General features: G+C 39.1%; 3 protein-coding genes and 2 long non-coding RNA genes across 11 annotated transcripts; 1 reads left to right on the forward strand and 4 right to left on the reverse strand.

Moving 5' to 3' along the window:
* Nucleotides 1-480: 480 nt before the first annotated feature.
* Nucleotides 481-1,803, reverse strand: LOC116923236 (methyltransferase-like protein 7A). Its single transcript, XM_032929710.2, has 3 exons — nt 1,583-1,803; nt 1,100-1,514; nt 481-1,014 (listed from the first exon to the last, which is right to left on the reverse strand). The coding sequence occupies exons 1-3, from the start codon at nt 1,780-1,782 to the stop codon at nt 754-756; spliced, it is 876 nt and encodes a 291-aa protein (XP_032785601.2). The 5' UTR covers nt 1,783-1,803; the 3' UTR covers nt 481-753.
* A 794-nt stretch (nt 1,804-2,597) lies between these two features.
* Nucleotides 2,598-3,997, reverse strand: LOC116923235 (methyltransferase-like protein 7A). Of its 2 annotated transcripts, none has more exons than XM_045173662.1 (4): nt 3,791-3,997; nt 3,582-3,734; nt 3,107-3,521; nt 2,598-3,050 (listed from the first exon to the last, which is right to left on the reverse strand). In XM_045173662.1, exons 2-4 carry the CDS (start codon nt 3,701-3,703, stop codon nt 2,781-2,783), a joined length of 807 nt encoding a protein of 268 aa, XP_045029597.1. In that variant the 5' UTR covers nt 3,704-3,734; nt 3,791-3,997; the 3' UTR covers nt 2,598-2,780. The 2 variants fall into 2 exon arrangements, with proteins under 2 accessions (XP_045029597.1, XP_045029596.1); XM_045173661.1 differs by having other exon boundaries at nt 3,582-3,731; nt 3,791-3,994.
* A 356-nt stretch (nt 3,998-4,353) lies between these two features.
* On the forward strand, nt 4,354-10,540 carry LOC116923237. Of its 5 annotated transcripts, XR_006646687.1 has the most exons (12): nt 4,354-4,541; nt 4,626-4,744; nt 4,815-5,653; nt 5,701-5,834; nt 5,888-6,623; nt 6,841-7,595; nt 7,882-7,984; nt 9,100-9,193; nt 9,253-9,331; nt 9,438-9,547; nt 9,606-9,720; nt 9,814-10,540. It is a non-coding gene; the product is annotated as an uncharacterized LOC116923237 (long non-coding RNA). The 5 variants fall into 5 exon arrangements; XR_006646688.1 differs by having other exon boundaries at nt 4,626-4,732; nt 4,815-5,834; XR_006646686.1 differs by having other exon boundaries at nt 4,354-4,732; nt 4,815-5,834.
* Nucleotides 10,541-10,829: 289 nt separating this feature from the next.
* On the reverse strand, nt 10,830-12,768 carry LOC116923243. 2 transcript variants are annotated; one of them, XR_004394470.2, is made up of 4 exons: nt 12,650-12,768; nt 12,113-12,208; nt 11,891-12,047; nt 10,830-10,986 (listed from the first exon to the last, which is right to left on the reverse strand). It is a non-coding gene; the product is annotated as an uncharacterized LOC116923243 (long non-coding RNA). The 2 variants fall into 2 exon arrangements; XR_006646685.1 differs by having other exon boundaries at nt 12,107-12,208.
* A 507-nt stretch (nt 12,769-13,275) lies between these two features.
* Nucleotides 13,276-16,722, reverse strand: LOC116934618 (pyruvate dehydrogenase phosphatase regulatory subunit, mitochondrial). Its single transcript, XM_045173651.1, is given in 8 exon segments — nt 13,276-13,653; nt 13,717-14,008; nt 14,079-14,101; nt 14,103-14,448; nt 14,612-14,690; nt 14,762-15,518; nt 15,586-16,338; nt 16,406-16,722. Coding segments are annotated over 8 exon segments (2,691 nt in total). The 5' UTR covers nt 16,637-16,722; the 3' UTR covers nt 13,276-13,443.
* Nucleotides 16,723-16,792: the final 70 nt, after the last annotated feature.

Raw genomic sequence — 16,792 nt, forward strand, 5'->3', positions numbered from 1 at the left:
GCTCGCGGCTTTAGAATTAGCGGATCGTATATAGAATAAGCAGACGCTCGAGTTTCATTCAGGTTTTATGACACCAATAGAAATTTTATATTCGATGTGTAATGAACATGTGTTATTTGAAAGTTAAACATTGATTGCAAAAGAAAGCTCGTAGCAATTAGGTCCTAATCTGTTGAAATTAGTAGTGCATGTCGAGGAATATATATGTGATTGATGTGAGTATACGCTATATACGTGTCGTGTAGGCTATAGGTCAAATTTACACGCATTTTTGGGCACCCTCGCATTTACATTTCGCATCATCATTTTTAAGATAAGGTAATTCTATAGCCTTCTATATATACCGATGCGGATATCGTAGGGCTACCGCGCTAATGCAGTTTTCAAACACATGGTTTCTATTATTTGTTTTACGAATTTACACCGACGTCCTTTTTCTACAAGGACTCGCTAAAAGCCAAGTGGATACAGACATTGTCGTCTTGTTCGCATCTTATATTTTCAAGCTAGTTGTTTAAAAAAAAGAGTCATGGATAAAATACGAATGCAACACACAAAAATACCTTTCTTAGTAGGCTATTCATGTTAGCCTACTATATATGTTCTTTTACTTACAAAATTAAAGCTCACACGTAGTATACGTTTAATAATTAGATGACCTAGACACACACAGTCATAACACGATGCATGTAAGGTTTTCGTTACGATTAATCGATGGTTATGTAACAACCATCATCAGGTGCGTCAAGTTTCTTATTTTGTGGCTATTCCTTTGACATGGGCGCTATGGAAAATCAAAATGGCGTGTAATCCTCCTTTCTGTGGAGTCCTGAATCGTTGCTGATCAATGCTGGAGAATCCAACTTTATTTCTCTTGATTATTTCATCGCTTTTTCGGTTCAATTGGCAACCGAACACGAGGTCATAAAATGTATAGGAGGCCAGGTGTTGAACGAACAGGACCCACATGTATTCAGCCTCGCGGATGTGCTCCCAATAATAATATTTTCCTCCCTGTAATGAATTAAGTGAATATAATATGAATTTTAAAATTTGAGATTTCAAAACTTTAATTGCTTGTTTATAATATATGGTATACCGGAGCAAGGATGCGGTGAATTTCTTTCAGGGCCCCTTCCACACTGCGCACGGAACAGAGGACCATTGTGGAAACGACGATATCGACGCTGTTATCGGGGACGTCCTTCATGTTTTCAGCGAATCCGACGACGAAACGTTCCATTTTGATGTGCGGATGTTCCTTTTGTTTCCTGAAAAATTGCTCCTCAAAGTACGGATTGACTTCGACAACAGTTAGTTCACTGTTGGGTGGATAAAATTCGAAATTGTATCCGGGTCCCGGACCGATTTCCAGTATCCTTAGGACGCCTTTTTTTCGTAGGACAGGATCTGCCGATACATGATCCTTCATGGAAAGAAAATGGTGTCTCTTGAGCGCTTGACATGTGACGTGATACGTTCCCAGGAAAGGGTTGTACACTTTGGCGAAGAATCTGTGTCAAACGACCAAAGTTAAACACATTTTCTATTATACGATAATCTAATGATGTGTAATGCTTACAACGGCTGGATGTGACTGCCTCCGTATTTCTTCAGTATCAACAAAAAGATAAATGCCACAAACGTGTGAGGAAGCCAAGGTCCCACTGCATGTAGAATTTCTTGTAGGTGTTCAAGCATATTAGCATCGGCTGTTTGCTTTTGTTGTGTGATGTGGCGTCCCGGCTGTGAAAATGACGTGGACGTTCGACGGATGAACATCAACTGGACTGCAAACTGAGAAGACGAAACATCCTATATGTATATAGCCTTTTTCCTATATGCCCTACAGGTATTGTATCGCTTTTATGGCGTTTTCTCGGTCAAACTAAAAAGAAACGTTGAACCCTTGCTTAATTTTTGTAAACCTATTTTCATTTCCGTGACTGGCTGCCGTAAAAAACGACGCTGTCATAAAACTACGTGCTGTTCAAGATGGGAGAACAATTCTCGTTGTAAAGGAGAAAGGGCCGCAGGGCACCAATAAATAACAACAGCATAAGAAAAATCTTTTGGCGTGAGCTGTTTTTAGAACAGAATTTTCATCTCACGTACTTATTTTCCTAAAAGAACTAGACGCGCCAGAGGCTTTAAGTCACATCTTTCTTTTGTTTAATTTATTGTTTTCTTTTCTTTTTTCCTCGCGTAACTGATTTCCATGCCATTACATTTGACCCACTAGGTTTCTTCCTATTTTCATATTTGGCTACGAAAAATGTAAACCATGGGTTACAGTTCAACCTTCGTTAAAGGCTTCACTATATGCCGTAGGGCACGATACATGAAGAAAGAGTTTCATAAACCAACTCAACAATCGAGAAAATTTGAATAAAAAAGTGGGAAATGATGGATAAACGAGCAGCATCTTTAAACGTACATCGTTTGCAGTACCAGAACCCTAAGAAGTTTGTTCTAGAATATTTTGAATTTGCCTATACCCGTTGCAGTCGTCTATAAAACCTCATTTATACGTGCCCATCGTTAAGAGCCCATTCGACAAGAACACATACATATACACGTATATACTAATACACACCTTCAGAAGGGCCCAAAAGCGAACTTGTATGTATTTCAATATTGCAGATGAAAGTTGGAAAAATTATTATTGCTTATTACAAAAATTTTAGAAATGGTATCATAGCCCACATGTACTTTCTAAACATTAGACTGTATTATACAGTTAGAGAAATCATCATGAGCATTGAGCTATATAGCTAAAACTATTTGGTGGCGATTCCTTTGAGATGGGAGCTATGGAAAATCAAAATGGCCTGCAATCCTCCCTTTTGCGGAGTTCGAAATCGTTGCTGGTCGACGTGCGAGAATCCAACTCTATTGCGTTTAATAATTTCATCGCTTTTTCGATTCAACTTGCAGCCGGCAAAGACGAATTGGTAAGGGCATAGTCGATGAGAAGCTATGTGTTGGATCATTCGAACCCACCAATGTTCACCTTCAAGGATGTGCTCCCAAAAATAGTACTTGCCCCCCTGAATAACGAATCAATGATAAATGAAAGTTTAATTCAACCCAGTTTTTCACCTACCGGAGCCAAAACACGATGAATTTCTTTCAAGGCTCCTTCCACAGTGCCGACGGAACACAGGACCATTGTGGAAACGACGATATCGATGCTGTTGTCAGGGACGTCTTTCATATCCTCGGCGGATCCGACGACGAAACGATCCATTTTGATGTGCGGATGGTCGGCTTGTTTCTTGAAAAATTCATCCTCGAAGAAGGGGTTGACTTCGACGACAGTCAGTTCACTGTTGGGAGGATAAAACTCAAAGTTGTATCCTGGTCCAGGACCGATTTCTAATATCCTCAGAGCGCCTTTTTTCCTCAGGACGGGATCGGTTGACGGATGATTCTTCATCGAGTCAAAATGTTGTCTCTTTAGTTCTCGGCATGTCACGTGGTAAGTACCAAGCATCTTGTTGTACGTCGACGCAAAAAATCTGTTTCGAAAATCATCCGGAAAGTGAGTTTTAAAAATATTCGAAATCACAGAGACTTACAGCTGCCGGAGATAATTGCCTGCCCATTTTCTGATAAGAAACAAAATGCCAAATCCCAGCAAGATGTGAGGAATCCACGTCCGAGTTAACGGATAAGACAATTTCGAAGCAGAATCAAACATGGTGTGGATGGACGATGTTCGTTCCTCCCTACTTGAAAAAAATAATTTGCAAGTAAAACAGATACGAACTGTACCAGAAGAATATACCAAACCACACTGAGCTCCCTGGAGAAGTTTTGACGCTTTGCTTGCTATATATACTTATATGCTAGAAAACACACAGGTGTCGGGACGATTAGCGAAACATCACGACACAGCACGTTGTAGTCCTTGACCAACTGAAGATTTGCCGACACTAAAAACTTGTCGTAAATGTAGACACACAGGGTCATACTTGTAAAAGATTCATATGTTTTACCACTGGAAAGTATAGACATATGCCCAGCCATGCGATTGAAATACTCATGAAAGAGAAACGATGAAGAAATGCACTTTCCATCGTATATTTTATTACTCACTAAAAGTGCGCTCTTTGGGTTCTTGTATATATATTTTTTTTCCTCCACTCTTCACCTCGCTCTTGTTATTACATGCAGTCCTGCAATCTACAAGGTCCAGTGGACTACAAGTAATACCTTTCCTTTATTTCTTAAAGTTACCGATCTATCAAGAGAGGCTAACACGTAACACCACTTGAAGAAATTTCATCCGATAGATGGCGCACAAGTGTCACTAGAGTTTTATTTTTGCTAGATGGCGTTGACATCGTGTGCCATTAGGGTCACTTTCTCGACTCGGGCTTTAAAAAGTTTAAGGTCGTCGTTAGAAACTTTGAATGTTTCTACAATTTACACTTTCTGTCTAATTCAAATGAAAGTTGAGGCTTGAGAGTGGTAAATCCAGGTTTGTGTAGAAGTAGGAGGAGGGACGAAGCAATTGTGGTTGTCTCGAGATGGAGGTAAATAATTTAAGCTAGTTGTTAGAGTAGATTAAGTGAAAAGAAAATGTGGGATGGATGAGGTTCCTTCTTTCATTCATTTAGTCTTGCTTTTGAATCAACGCTGTTTAAGGAAGATAAGCAGACAGTTAGCTGTGTCTTATTGGGTTTTCTACAGTTGAACACAATGGCATGGATTTTTCATTTTGAATGTAAATAAAATGGTAACTTTTCTAGAATTTATTAATAGAATTTGCTAACTTTTTTGTTTTCTGAAAATTGGTTGTATGCTAGATGACCTTCATCCAGGAACAAAATATGAAGATTTCACCTAACTTTTGAGCAAGATTCAAAAGGAGATGGGTTTTGTGAGTCACAAGCAAAATCTAATGAATAAATCAGTGTGGTGATGAACAAACTCAAATACTCGGTAATATTTTGTATTTGATAAATATTTAAAACAAAATAGTTAGCAAGACCACAAGGAAGAGATTGATATACTCAACAAAACATCACTTTGTTCAGTCACAATGGTTTCTCCTCATGATATTTATCATTTCCTACAGTGAAGAGGTCAGCGATTGCAATATGTTCAAGATTTTCTCTATTCTTCTATCGATAATTATCTGTTAAATTGCGACTGTGTTGACTCGATGATTTTTGTTTAAAGTAATAATCTGAGATTATCAGTTCTTGATCGGGCCTTTTACACTGACTTGCCACCGCGGCTAGATCAGGGCATTTGATTCCATTTTTGCGCTGATCTGGATGAAAGCTGTGTGCAGCGGTTGCTAAGATGATCGTTTGCGATGGTAAAGTTCTGACTTTTTATTGTGACCTTTTCCTACACCTGGGCGTCATTCGGGATTCGACATCAAAGATACTTTTGTTTTATCCAAAATCTACCTGGATCGTCAATACATTACTTTAAGTACCGTTATTTTACCAAAAAACTTTTCTCCTTTTCAATTCATTCTAAGGTGGTGTCAGCTTTACAGGAATTCCAAATGTATTTTGAATCGGTACAATAATGAAAGCTTCGATTGTATTAATGGTCTCATGCCTGATCCAACAAAAAAGCAAACGTGGAATTATGAAACTATTGACATGGATAGTTTTGCATCTTTCAACAGGTCGATGTTTAAATTGATTGTTGCTGGATAAATTTTTTTGGTGACAGATTTTTATCAACAACATTGTGCCAACTATTCGTGTGGATGTGGATGCTGTTTGGACCGGGAGGGCCGGCTGTCGCCTAGGTCCTATTGTACGGAATATTAGTTCGAGAATAAATTTACGAACTTAACTTTTCAGGTATTCATTTGGATATTTTTCGGAAATATCTCGTTAATTACAATTTTCCTAAGGACTTTATTTTCCAGTTATCGCTGGAAATTGACATTTCAGCCCAGTATTCCAACTGGGCTGAAATGTCAATTTCACAGGACGGAAAGTCATTGTCGTGGTGTTTATCAATTTCCTTCCTAGATGACGTTAAGCTTTTGCAAATCCGTCTGGCTTATCACTCCTGCTTGGCCTCTTAACGCATTTTTTATTTTTTTATTAATTGTTTTTGCATTTTCGTCTCTGACGTATTTCAGATAGTAGATTTAACGGGCCATGGTGTTCGCGAAATTCCCGACAGCCAAAATGTTTTAAAATTGAAAACGGTTTGCATTGGCATGTGCAGAGCAAGGGTCCTGGAAGACCAAGATCAATCGAAATTATTGTTTTATTCTTTATTATAAAGAATCTATGTGGCGTTCACGCGAAAAGATAACTTGCACTAGGATGGCAAGAGAGCTAAAAACTTTTCGATCGTTGAAAAGTCTACTGTGATGTTAACGGGTACAAAGTAATATTGTTCTCTAGCAGAGAAAGTTGTCTATGAAGCGCCGCGTTTCCTTCTGTCCAATCAAGTCGTCTAGAAATCAGGAAGCTAAACACAAAACTTAAAGATTGTTGTACGTTTTCTTTGTCGTTAGATGGCACCATGTTGGATGATGTTTTAAGTCTGTCGTACGTTTTTATGGCGCTAGATGGCGTTACGCTAGATATGCTACACGTTTGAAGGCCGCGAACAGTCTAAACTCGATTTTACAGGTTGAGTGGCAACTCAGCAATAGATTAGAATGGTAACTCATAAGCTCGTTCTGAAAAAAAAGAATCGCCTTTCGCCATGTCTCAATTATGTGTTTTGGAACCGAGGAGTTTATTTTTGAGCTCCTAGATGTAAACATGTTGCAGATGGAAGATTAGTGGTCAGATGATAGATTCTAGCGTTGTGTAAGTAACATGATCCATTGCTACTTTTTCTCAGTTCCAACTGGATTATGTCGCATCATCGTAATCAAACATCCAAGAATTCACAAGGAACGCAAAGCAGTCTTCAGCAATTCTGTGATACAAAACAATTTCTATCTTACATATTTTTTTTGTCTTTAATTCTTATCAATGTTACATGTTTTGGTCAAATGATTGTTACAAGTAAGTTGTTGCACAGTCAAGCAAAGATGAAAGGCAAAAGGAGGATGGTCAGATGAAGAATGGACTTGCATAACATACAAGCCAATGGCATCCTGTTATCTTAATTGCATATTCATGCAGAAGCTTTTGGCTGGCACTTAGAACGGTGTTGGGTTTCAAAACACATTCAATGTGCTCAACCAAATCCCAGATTATCCAGTGCAGTCATCCTTGTTAGATACCATCCTCTTCTCTTGTTTGATCCAAATCTTTGTACCTATGTGATAAAGATAAGATGAAAATGTGAAACATGTGTGAAAGGGCTGAAACTAAGGTAAAATAAACTTAAGGCTTTTATTCAGTTTATGTGTGGGAGTAAAAAAATTAGAATAACATCGTTAGTTGAAATAGGTACTTGCAGATTGAGCAAAAATCCTTCAGTGTTTCCTAGTATGAGTTTGTAGCAGGAGATGTTGCACTATAGAAGACCAACACTGAAAACTAGTGAACAGAAGATGTTCAGTAATGAATAGCAAACAAATAACAATACTGTTATGACAGCAACACAATTGTTACCAGCAACGAGTTAACTATCAGCTAGAAGTTCTGGTAAGATCTGTAGTTTTATTGTAGAATAATTAAAAATTAACCATTTCAGCAGTTGATGAAGTTCATGTAATAAAAAAAAGTTATTTTGTTCAGTCATAGATTGGTAATAAAAACATACTTGATGAATTTTACTTTCATAACCTGTGCATTTTTATAATGCAAGCATTTTGGCCAAATGCAGATTTACAGTAGAATCTTCTCATTGCCTGTCTATTTGCTTTTTTTAGTAATAAAGTATTTTAGTAATAAAACACCAATTTTCTATTACAAATTTTCATTCACACAGAAGCGGCTCAACTATTAGGCCAAAATGGCGCAGCCCAACAACGCTCCACCAGATGCTAGTGGAACCTATTCTTTTGAAAAATCCCGTCACATTTTGGCTGCAGGTTTGCATTTATCTTGCTACGTAGATTAACGAATTTAATCACGTTAGGCGCGAAATTTCCATTCAGATAAATTAAGGTGTTAGATTTGAGATATTTGCTTGAAATGTAGAGCTATTCAGCGGTATTTGTGTTGTAGTAACTGAAATCGTACTTTTAGAAGCCATGTATTGTTTATTTACTGTAGATTACTTCTGCTACTATGAAAATCTTGTTAACAATGCAAAGGAGAACATAGCTCATTTTTTACATTTCCGAAATTGTGACTTCCGGTTTTACTTCTGGTTTAAAAATAGCGTATAGTTGCTTACGTTTTAGTCTGTTCATAAACAGATTCACATTTTCGTGATCCTCGTCAAATTTGGGGTCGAGTTTAAGGGTCAGCTCAAAATACCCGAAAATCGTCAAAAATCGCTAATTTCCCTGAATTCCATGAAAATTCGCGATTTTGGCCAAATCCAGCTTTTGGCTGAAAACACATCAGTCATATCCCAAATTTTATAAGGATTACGAAAATTCTATTCGTTTTGTCATAGGGTCAATATTTTCGTGGATATTGGCTACTTCCGGTGACTTCCGGAAAAATTTTACGTGATTTTTCAGAAAGTAAAAAATGAACTATATTCTTCCCACCGTTTTTAGTAATTTCATCTTAACTAATCAGATTTGGTGGCCCTTTTCCCTTGTTTTTCTGCTATCTACGGTATTGGTTGATCTTACGACATGTATGCGGTTGAACAGATGTGAAATGTTTAGCGCCTTGTTCTGCAGTGAAACTACTCACTTAATTTTTTATTATCGCGCTATCAAAATATAGTTAGATGTCTGAAATAGTAACGATCAAATACGTAAAGCGCTAAGTTTCGCACTTTTTGAAGATATATCTTTTTTCATTGGCTATCAGATACGGATACTAGATGGCGTTGTTGTTCCCCACTATACTGATTGCTTGTAATTAATTAAATCGATGTCTGTTAATTTTCTTAACTGTTTGTGGTGTGCTTCAAAGAAATATTCATGTAAAAATTAACGGTATGTTATCTACTGTCCTTTACTTTCATTTTTATGTATGTGTTGAATGATAACACTTTAAATAGGTTGTCTTTCATATGTTACAGTTCCGATTGTTATCAGCTATGCCAGCTGCTCAGCTAGGAAATTGTAGGCTATCTATACTTTTGCCTTTTATCATGACATTTACTCATGTAAAAGGTATAACTCACATTAGGTCTTCTGCTATATAAGTTGACTGATTAATTTGTTTAAATTAGGCTTGTTGTACTTAACGCTGGAGCTTGAATGCTTGATTCTGAAACTTGAATGCTTGATACTGAAGCTTGAATGTCAACAGTAAGACTGATTCTGTATTCTTATATGACACGTCTTTGATTCAAGTAGTGCCAATTGTCTCATAAAATCATATTTTATTTTGTGATTTTCCATTTGATGAATGCAGGTTTTCATCTAATTAGTGTTATCAGACATTGATCATCAATGTTTCATGTAAACAATCTTCTCTATTTGGCATGCAAGAAAAATTTGATTTAGCACCACTGCATTACGGTGGTACTGTAACTAACATGGTATTCTTACTCCATAAATGTAATATGAATTCTTATATTAGAACCATGAGGGGAGTGTGACTAGTTCAACTTCGTGTTCCAATTTTCACCGTCGTCTTCATCTTTGTGACTAAACCGACCAACATTCACCTACCTGAACGTCATCGCTTCATTATGGTATTATAGATTGTTACCTAATGTACAACTTGGTTGGTCTAGTTTTCTGTCACATTATTGTTCTTTTGTATAATTGCTTTACTTCTGTTGTAGAGATTGCCAATGGTAAACAAATAATTCCTGATCTTCCCCTTTTCTTCCGCCTCATCATCTTCATCTCATCGTCTTCAAGCTGGTCGTCTTTGCCTTACAGCTTTTAACCTGGTCGTCTTGGCTTCGCCGCCGTTTTCGCCTGGCCTTCTCCATCTCGTCGATTTGTCGCATCGTCTTGGATCTCGCCTGTCTTCGCCTCATCGGTGTCGTCGTGGAGCCTCGTGTTTTTGGTATTGTTTTGTTTTGTTGTTTAGTGTATGTTGTAAGTTAACCCGTTGGCTGCCACCCATTTTGCTCCCCTTTTTTTTTTAGTTGTAGGGACCGGCGGCGCTGTTCTACCCCATGGCTGATCGACCATGGGGTGGGGCAGTCGCCTTGCGCCTTAGGGCGCCGTAGGCAATGCACCAGTAGGGACTTCCCCTTGTCGATGCGATGGTGGAGTACCTGGGGTGTGCATTCCCGTAAAGGTCTCCATTGTCAAGTCAGCCCGGACTTGTCTTCGGACAAGTCCCCCTTTCATCGAATCCCTCAGAAACGATGCGTAGCGACTGTAGTAGAACAACCTACGGGTTGTAATGGCTTGGCAGCCAACGGGTTAACTTAGTGTTTGTGTATATGTGTATGTATGTTTGTATTGTATAACTTGTAATGTATTGAATAACATGTTATGTAAAATAGTGGTGGAATTGTGGGTGGAGGTGGGATAATACAAAATCAATTCCTTTTATATATTTGTGTATTGAATATTAATAAGAGCAAGTCCATTTAAAGATATACCAACTTGAACTATCATTTAGTAATCTACAGACAAGTACATAAACTAAAACTTCGATTTGCAATGCAAGTTCTCACGATCTATAACCTATTGTTTCACAAGCTTTACATTTCTCCCAGTGCGAACTCAGATGTTGCTCTAAGTTAACACGCAAGCGATTTTCACGATTTAATTTCAAGTTTTACAAATTGCTCCGTTCAGATATTCCGGCAATTCTTCACTGGTCGACAAATTGCTTCAATAACTTTCAACTTTCGATTTAATTCAATTTCACCATCAAGTCAAGAAAACAAAGTTAAACAATATACGTTGTGTTGACGAGCCTTTAAATCAGATTTTTGTTCTTCGAAACCTGCTTTCTGGAACATCCCTGCAACATGCCTCTAATCCATGTATCTCTGAAAAAGACGATGCAACAGAAATTAGACTTTTCATAATGGTTTTATGCTAAGAGCTAGGTAGAAGAGACTGAGATACCACGCATTTAAGCAGAACAATACTAAAGTAGATGTCCAACTTTTCACAGTTTATAACTGAACTATTTAGGTGTTTCCTCTTTATGGTACATCATCGGTGGCCGGCGGTGGCGAACGCTCCGTTTCCGAGTCAACGACATTCGTCATAAATTATGACGATGATGCACGCAATTATGACTCATAATTGTGTGCATTTTCCTTCCTTCCCATATTCAACGAAAAAAGATAAAATGGCAATTACATTTATCTGACCTATTCATGACCCGACTCAGAACAATAATATATCAAATATACGTACGAGTGCAAATTTTGAAAACTATCAGCTAACCATGTTTTAATACATGGAATTTTAGAAAAATCATCGTTTGCAATCACGCAATTGATAAATTAGGTATTACGGACATCGAGACGTCTTGTCCATGAGGTAAAATCTTGAACGATATTTTATATATATATAAAAAAAAAGTTTTGAAATGAAAACAGACGCACAGTAGCAGGAAACAAGAAATGAAAAAATTCGAGCTATAGCATTGCTAGGAGCCTTTACTACGATAGTTAGCGTTAGAGAACTTGGTTCAAACAACTGGCAAAATCTACTTTGGCAGAGGGAAAACATTTAAAACGAAACCCCCCCACGGATACTTTCCTATGTTTTAATGCAGCACGAGACGTTCTTTCACTATACATTACGCGAAGTGTTAACTTCTGTTTAGTTAAAAACTACAAAGTCCATAAAAGTAAATCTAAAACCTAAAAAGGTAGTCGGACTTTTTTAACTTAACCACCCTTCGCACAATACGTTATTGATCTAAGTTAGACAAAATACCCTCAAACATTTCGATGTAAGATCTGGTAATCGGCTCCATGTTCTATTCGAGTAGAAATGACGTAGATAATTCGGGGCCAAACAAATGATAATATTTCGTGACAACAGTGAGCATTCCAAGATCTTAAAGATGAGTGTGGGAATAACTTTTTTGATCCTATAATAGACAAAATAGCGAGATTTGAGATGTTAAGGACAATTTACTTCTGTTCTTACCATTACCAAAACCATGCTCTTTTTCCATTTCGACCAATGTGTGACAAATCAAGTCCCAAACTGACACCTCTCCATGTTCAACTGTCCCACTCGTTGAAACACCTGAAACAAAATAGTAAATACTACAAGGCTTTAAGATGGCCAAACATTTTCAATTTCAAGGGGTGTAAGTCAGACAATACATACAAAAGGGACCCTGCCATTACTGTACCCTATCATCTTGACACAGGCCAAAGTGCTTGTATAAGATACAAAATTTAATGGCCAGATTCCAAATTTTCAAAAGAATAGATGCAGCCAGTGGTACGAATTGATTGACGTGTTTAAAAATCAGTCATAAAATCTAACGGAAAAATCGTATTTCAACATCAGGTATACAAACAGTTTCTTGGGAAACTAAAGCATTGAAGTGTATGGCAAAATGTCTTCTACGATCAACGAAATGTACGAGTACGTAAAAATTGGTAAAATTAATCTAAAAAAGGCAGTTTCTTTGTTGATTAGAGAAGTGTCTAGTTGTCAAAGAATTTCAAAAAGACATACTTAAGATATTAAAGTTGGGACAAAAGATAAGATGACGTGTGACCCTAGCGATGGCGATGGAAATGGCGATGGCAGCAATTCAGACGAATATTTGTCCCAAGGACGTTGCCAGATGTACAGAAAACCTTAAATTTGGAAGAAAAAAAAAAAAATGTAAACGAATTAACCAACCAGTGAACCAGGGATGTTTTATCCTCTCTATAACGAAAATATCCGGCTGAAATTTTGATTTCAAATTCAATTAAATCCTACTGCTAAAACCAGAATTGCATTCCGGGTTACCTTTGGAAAAGATGGGCCAAATGGCGTTCTGTAGGTAGATGGATTAACGAAGAGTGTCATATCTCCAAGATATGCTCCACAAAAAAGTGCATTGTTAACTAATTATGACCAACCTAATTGACAAGCAATCATCCACGTAACCAATTTTTTTTTTCTAAAAGGATGTTTGATAGCTTCGCTTTCTTTTCTTTCTTTCGCTGTCTTGCGTCTCTCTTGCGAAAACTGTTAATTCTTAGTTATACAACACTTTATTGCGAAACACAATCGTAACCAGAAAACAAAAAGAAACGAAAGAAGATACACCTATCATCCAAATTTTGCTCCGAAAGCCTTTCAGAAATCTATTTGAAGAGAATGAAAGAAGACGTATATTATCAATCGGAGTGGAAAGGCGAATTTGTAAAGTACACACAATTAGGATGGTTTCTTTTAATACAATATACTCTAATTACTTCAGGCCAAGACTACCAAAGCGACTTCGACCTCGAGTGAGATTACACAATGTTGACTATTTAAGTTCCACCACCATGGCGCGTTGCGACATAGTGATCGCCATACGTGTCGCGGAATTTAGTTGGCAACGTAGGGGATCGCAAAGAGACTCGGGCGTTATAGCGCAATCCAGCAATGTCCACTTCGTACTGGCCACTGGTCACGTAATCGGGAGTTAATCGGTGGATTGTACCCGTTACATCATAGTTCTGAATATACCCCAGGCAGATCTTAATTCCACAATGAATCATTATTACATGTAAGACCCAATAATTGACAAGTTTGTTTAATACCTGACGGTTGAGAGTGAAACCGTATCCAGCTGTAGTGACCATGCCAGCGAATTCACCATTGCGGTAAATAGGTTCATTACCCCAGGGCCAGGGATCGATTTCCGGATCGTGGTCGTCCAACTGGAACTGGACATACATACGTTGAACGCCCTCTTTTTTCTGCTTGAGCAAAGCTTCGCGGCCAATAAAATCGATGGGACTGTTGAGTTTGACGCGGAAGCCGCGTCCACACTCGAGTGGTGTCGTCGATGCATCGATATCCTGTCCCCAATAGGCGTAAAATCGCTCCACTCTGAAATGAAAATTCATTCAATAAAAACAGTTAAACCATATAACAACACATTTAAAATCAAATCATTCACCGAAGGCTGCGAGGTGGCATAGTATCCTGCATGCTGGATGGCGTACTTGCGGCCGTGTTCCAAAATTTTGTCATAGACATGAAGGGCTGCTTCATTGGGAATGTAGAGAACCCAACCCATTTCACCAGTATGCGTCAAATTCATGGCTCGAATACCCGAAGCCGAGCCCATGTCCATTTCTTTGACGGTGAAAAACGGAAACGACTTGGGACTTAAATCTGCCTCAGTCAACTCGGACAGCACGGCCCGTGAAAGTGGGCCCATGACGCAGAGAGCAGTGTACAATGACGTCACATCGGCAACGTTGACGCTAGAGCTAGTGCCGCCGAAAAATTTCTGCTGCTGGCGTCGAAGCCACGCTTGGCACCGCCTGAAGGGAGAAAGTGGACTTAGAGGTCTTAGATTTGATTGCATGAGTATTCAAAATTTTACTTGTAGTGTGGTATTTTTATTAGATTACTATTTTTATTACTGTTTAATTTTTCAGTAAAATGGCCCAAAGAAGAAATTTGTGTAGGGAAAAAGATCCTTACGTTTGCTGGATGATGGGAGCAATCATCATATAGTGATTATCAGAGAGTCGTGCCAGAGAACAATCGCTTTCGTATCCACCTATTAAAGGAAAATTATAATTTCAAGTTTTATTTATGTCTCACGTTGGACGAATAAAAAAAAAATCAAACCATTCTCATTGTGCATTCCTGTGTGAAGAATTGCACCAATTGGCACGTCCACATCGTTCGAACACACGTACTGTAGAAAGTCAACCACTTCTGGGCCAGATGACGTCAAATCAAGCTTGGTAAATGAAGAATAATCGGCGATGGCGACTGATTCGCGACAAGCGCGATACTCATTCCTTGCGCACTCGAACCAATGCGGTTTCATGAAGGTGTTAGTGTAAGCAACTCGGAATGGAGCTTCAACGTTTTGGCCTATGCCCCCTGCCGGATGGGTAGTCAGATCGTCGTCAACGTCAGAATCCTGGTACGGTTTCGGTTCATAGTACGCGGGCCGTTCGTAGCCCATCGTTTGGCCAAAAACGGCACCAACTGCTTTCAGGCGAGGAAAAACAGGAGACACACGTAAACGACGGCCTGTGCGGAATTCGCTGAAAGGGTAAGGCAATTGATAGTGGACGCCAGGTACCTCCTTCATTCGCTCCAAAAGAAATTGGCGATTGTTATGTAATGGCACGAATCGCTGGACATTTAATTCGTTGAGAGAGTACGGCTGTTTGCCTGTTACTATCCATTCCGACAAATGTTTGGCTACGCCTCCTGCCGAAGCTATCCCCAGCGATTTCATCCCCGTGGCGACAAAATAATTGTCCACTTCTGATGTTTCGCCGAGTACCCATTTACAGTCGGGCGAAAAACTTTCTGGTCCATTGCACAGCTTGCCAAGGACAGCTGTTCGCATAAAGGGTACTCGATGGACCTGTAATGGAGAAGACGATGTGCAAGTCAGACTGGTTCCATTCAAAGTAATCGAATGAAATTCATACCATCTGTTCCAGCATCGGTGAAAAGTGATCCCAGTCCACTTCTAGTTGACTCTCTTCTACCGAAAGAGGCAGAGCACCGTCCTCAAAGACAGGTTTCGCTAGTGGCTCGAATCCACCTGCCAGAATGCAACCGTCTTTTTCACGAAAGTAGACGTGTCCGTCGAGATCACGAATGACGGGCATGTTTGCATCGAGGTCTTTAATGGGCTTCGTGTGTAAGTAATAGTGTTCCACTGCCTGGACAGGTACCTTGACTAGTGGCTGCGTCTTTTTGCCGAGCGAGCGCGCCCAGAAACCGGCGCAATTGACGAAGAAATCGCATTTGATCGTGCCGCGATCTGTTTCAACGGCAGCTACCTTATTTTGGCTCGTCAACACTCGATTGACTTGGATGTGCTCAAACATGCGGACACCCTGGGCAGCTGCCAAAGTGGCCAAGCTCTCACAAATGGTGTGTGGGTCGGCAACAGCATCAATCGGTATCCACAGGCCTCCTTGAAGATCCTGAGTGTTGATGTATGGATACCTTTTGGAAATCTCTTCTGTTGTGAGCAAATAACACTCAATCTTTCGACAAACTGCGTGAGATTTCATTCTCCTGAAATGGGTTAGCCGATCTTTTGTTCGAGCCAAAAGCAAAGATCCACATTGCTTAAAGCCCGTATTATAGCCCATTTGAGCAAGTTCTCCATATAGTTTGATGCTCTCTTCTGTGATTCTAGTTTCTGTTGAAGTGGGCTTGAAGATACCAATCTAAGAAGGATCTTAATAATAATCATAATGACAGTTACCAATTCTTATTTATAACAAGATAGTATACCAGCCCCGACATGTGCCAGGGAGTAGCCCGGCCAATTTTTCCTTGATCCAGAACGAGCGTGTCTTTGCCCCAACCATGCTGAGCTAAGAAGTAACCTAACGCAGCACCTTGGACTCCCCCGCCGCAAATTACTACTTTTGCATGTGTCGGTAATTCCTCTGAGGAAGTGAAACTATAGGAACGTCTTAAAAAAGATCGAATCGGGACATTTCGTACAAGACGAGTTCCCATGACAAAAACAAATCTGAACGTTTCTACAAACGTTGATGAAAATCCGAGGACTGTGTTTACAATTGCAACTACCAGCTGATCGTTGAATAAAAATATTTGAATACAGCGTTTAAAAAATTGAGGATAACAAGACCATATAATTTTTAAAATTACTCC

The sequence above is a fragment of the Daphnia magna genome, linkage group LG5 (assembly GCF_020631705.1).
Source record: "Daphnia magna isolate NIES linkage group LG5, ASM2063170v1.1, whole genome shotgun sequence".
In the NCBI taxonomy this organism is placed as follows: Eukaryota; Metazoa; Arthropoda; class Branchiopoda; order Diplostraca; family Daphniidae; genus Daphnia; species Daphnia magna.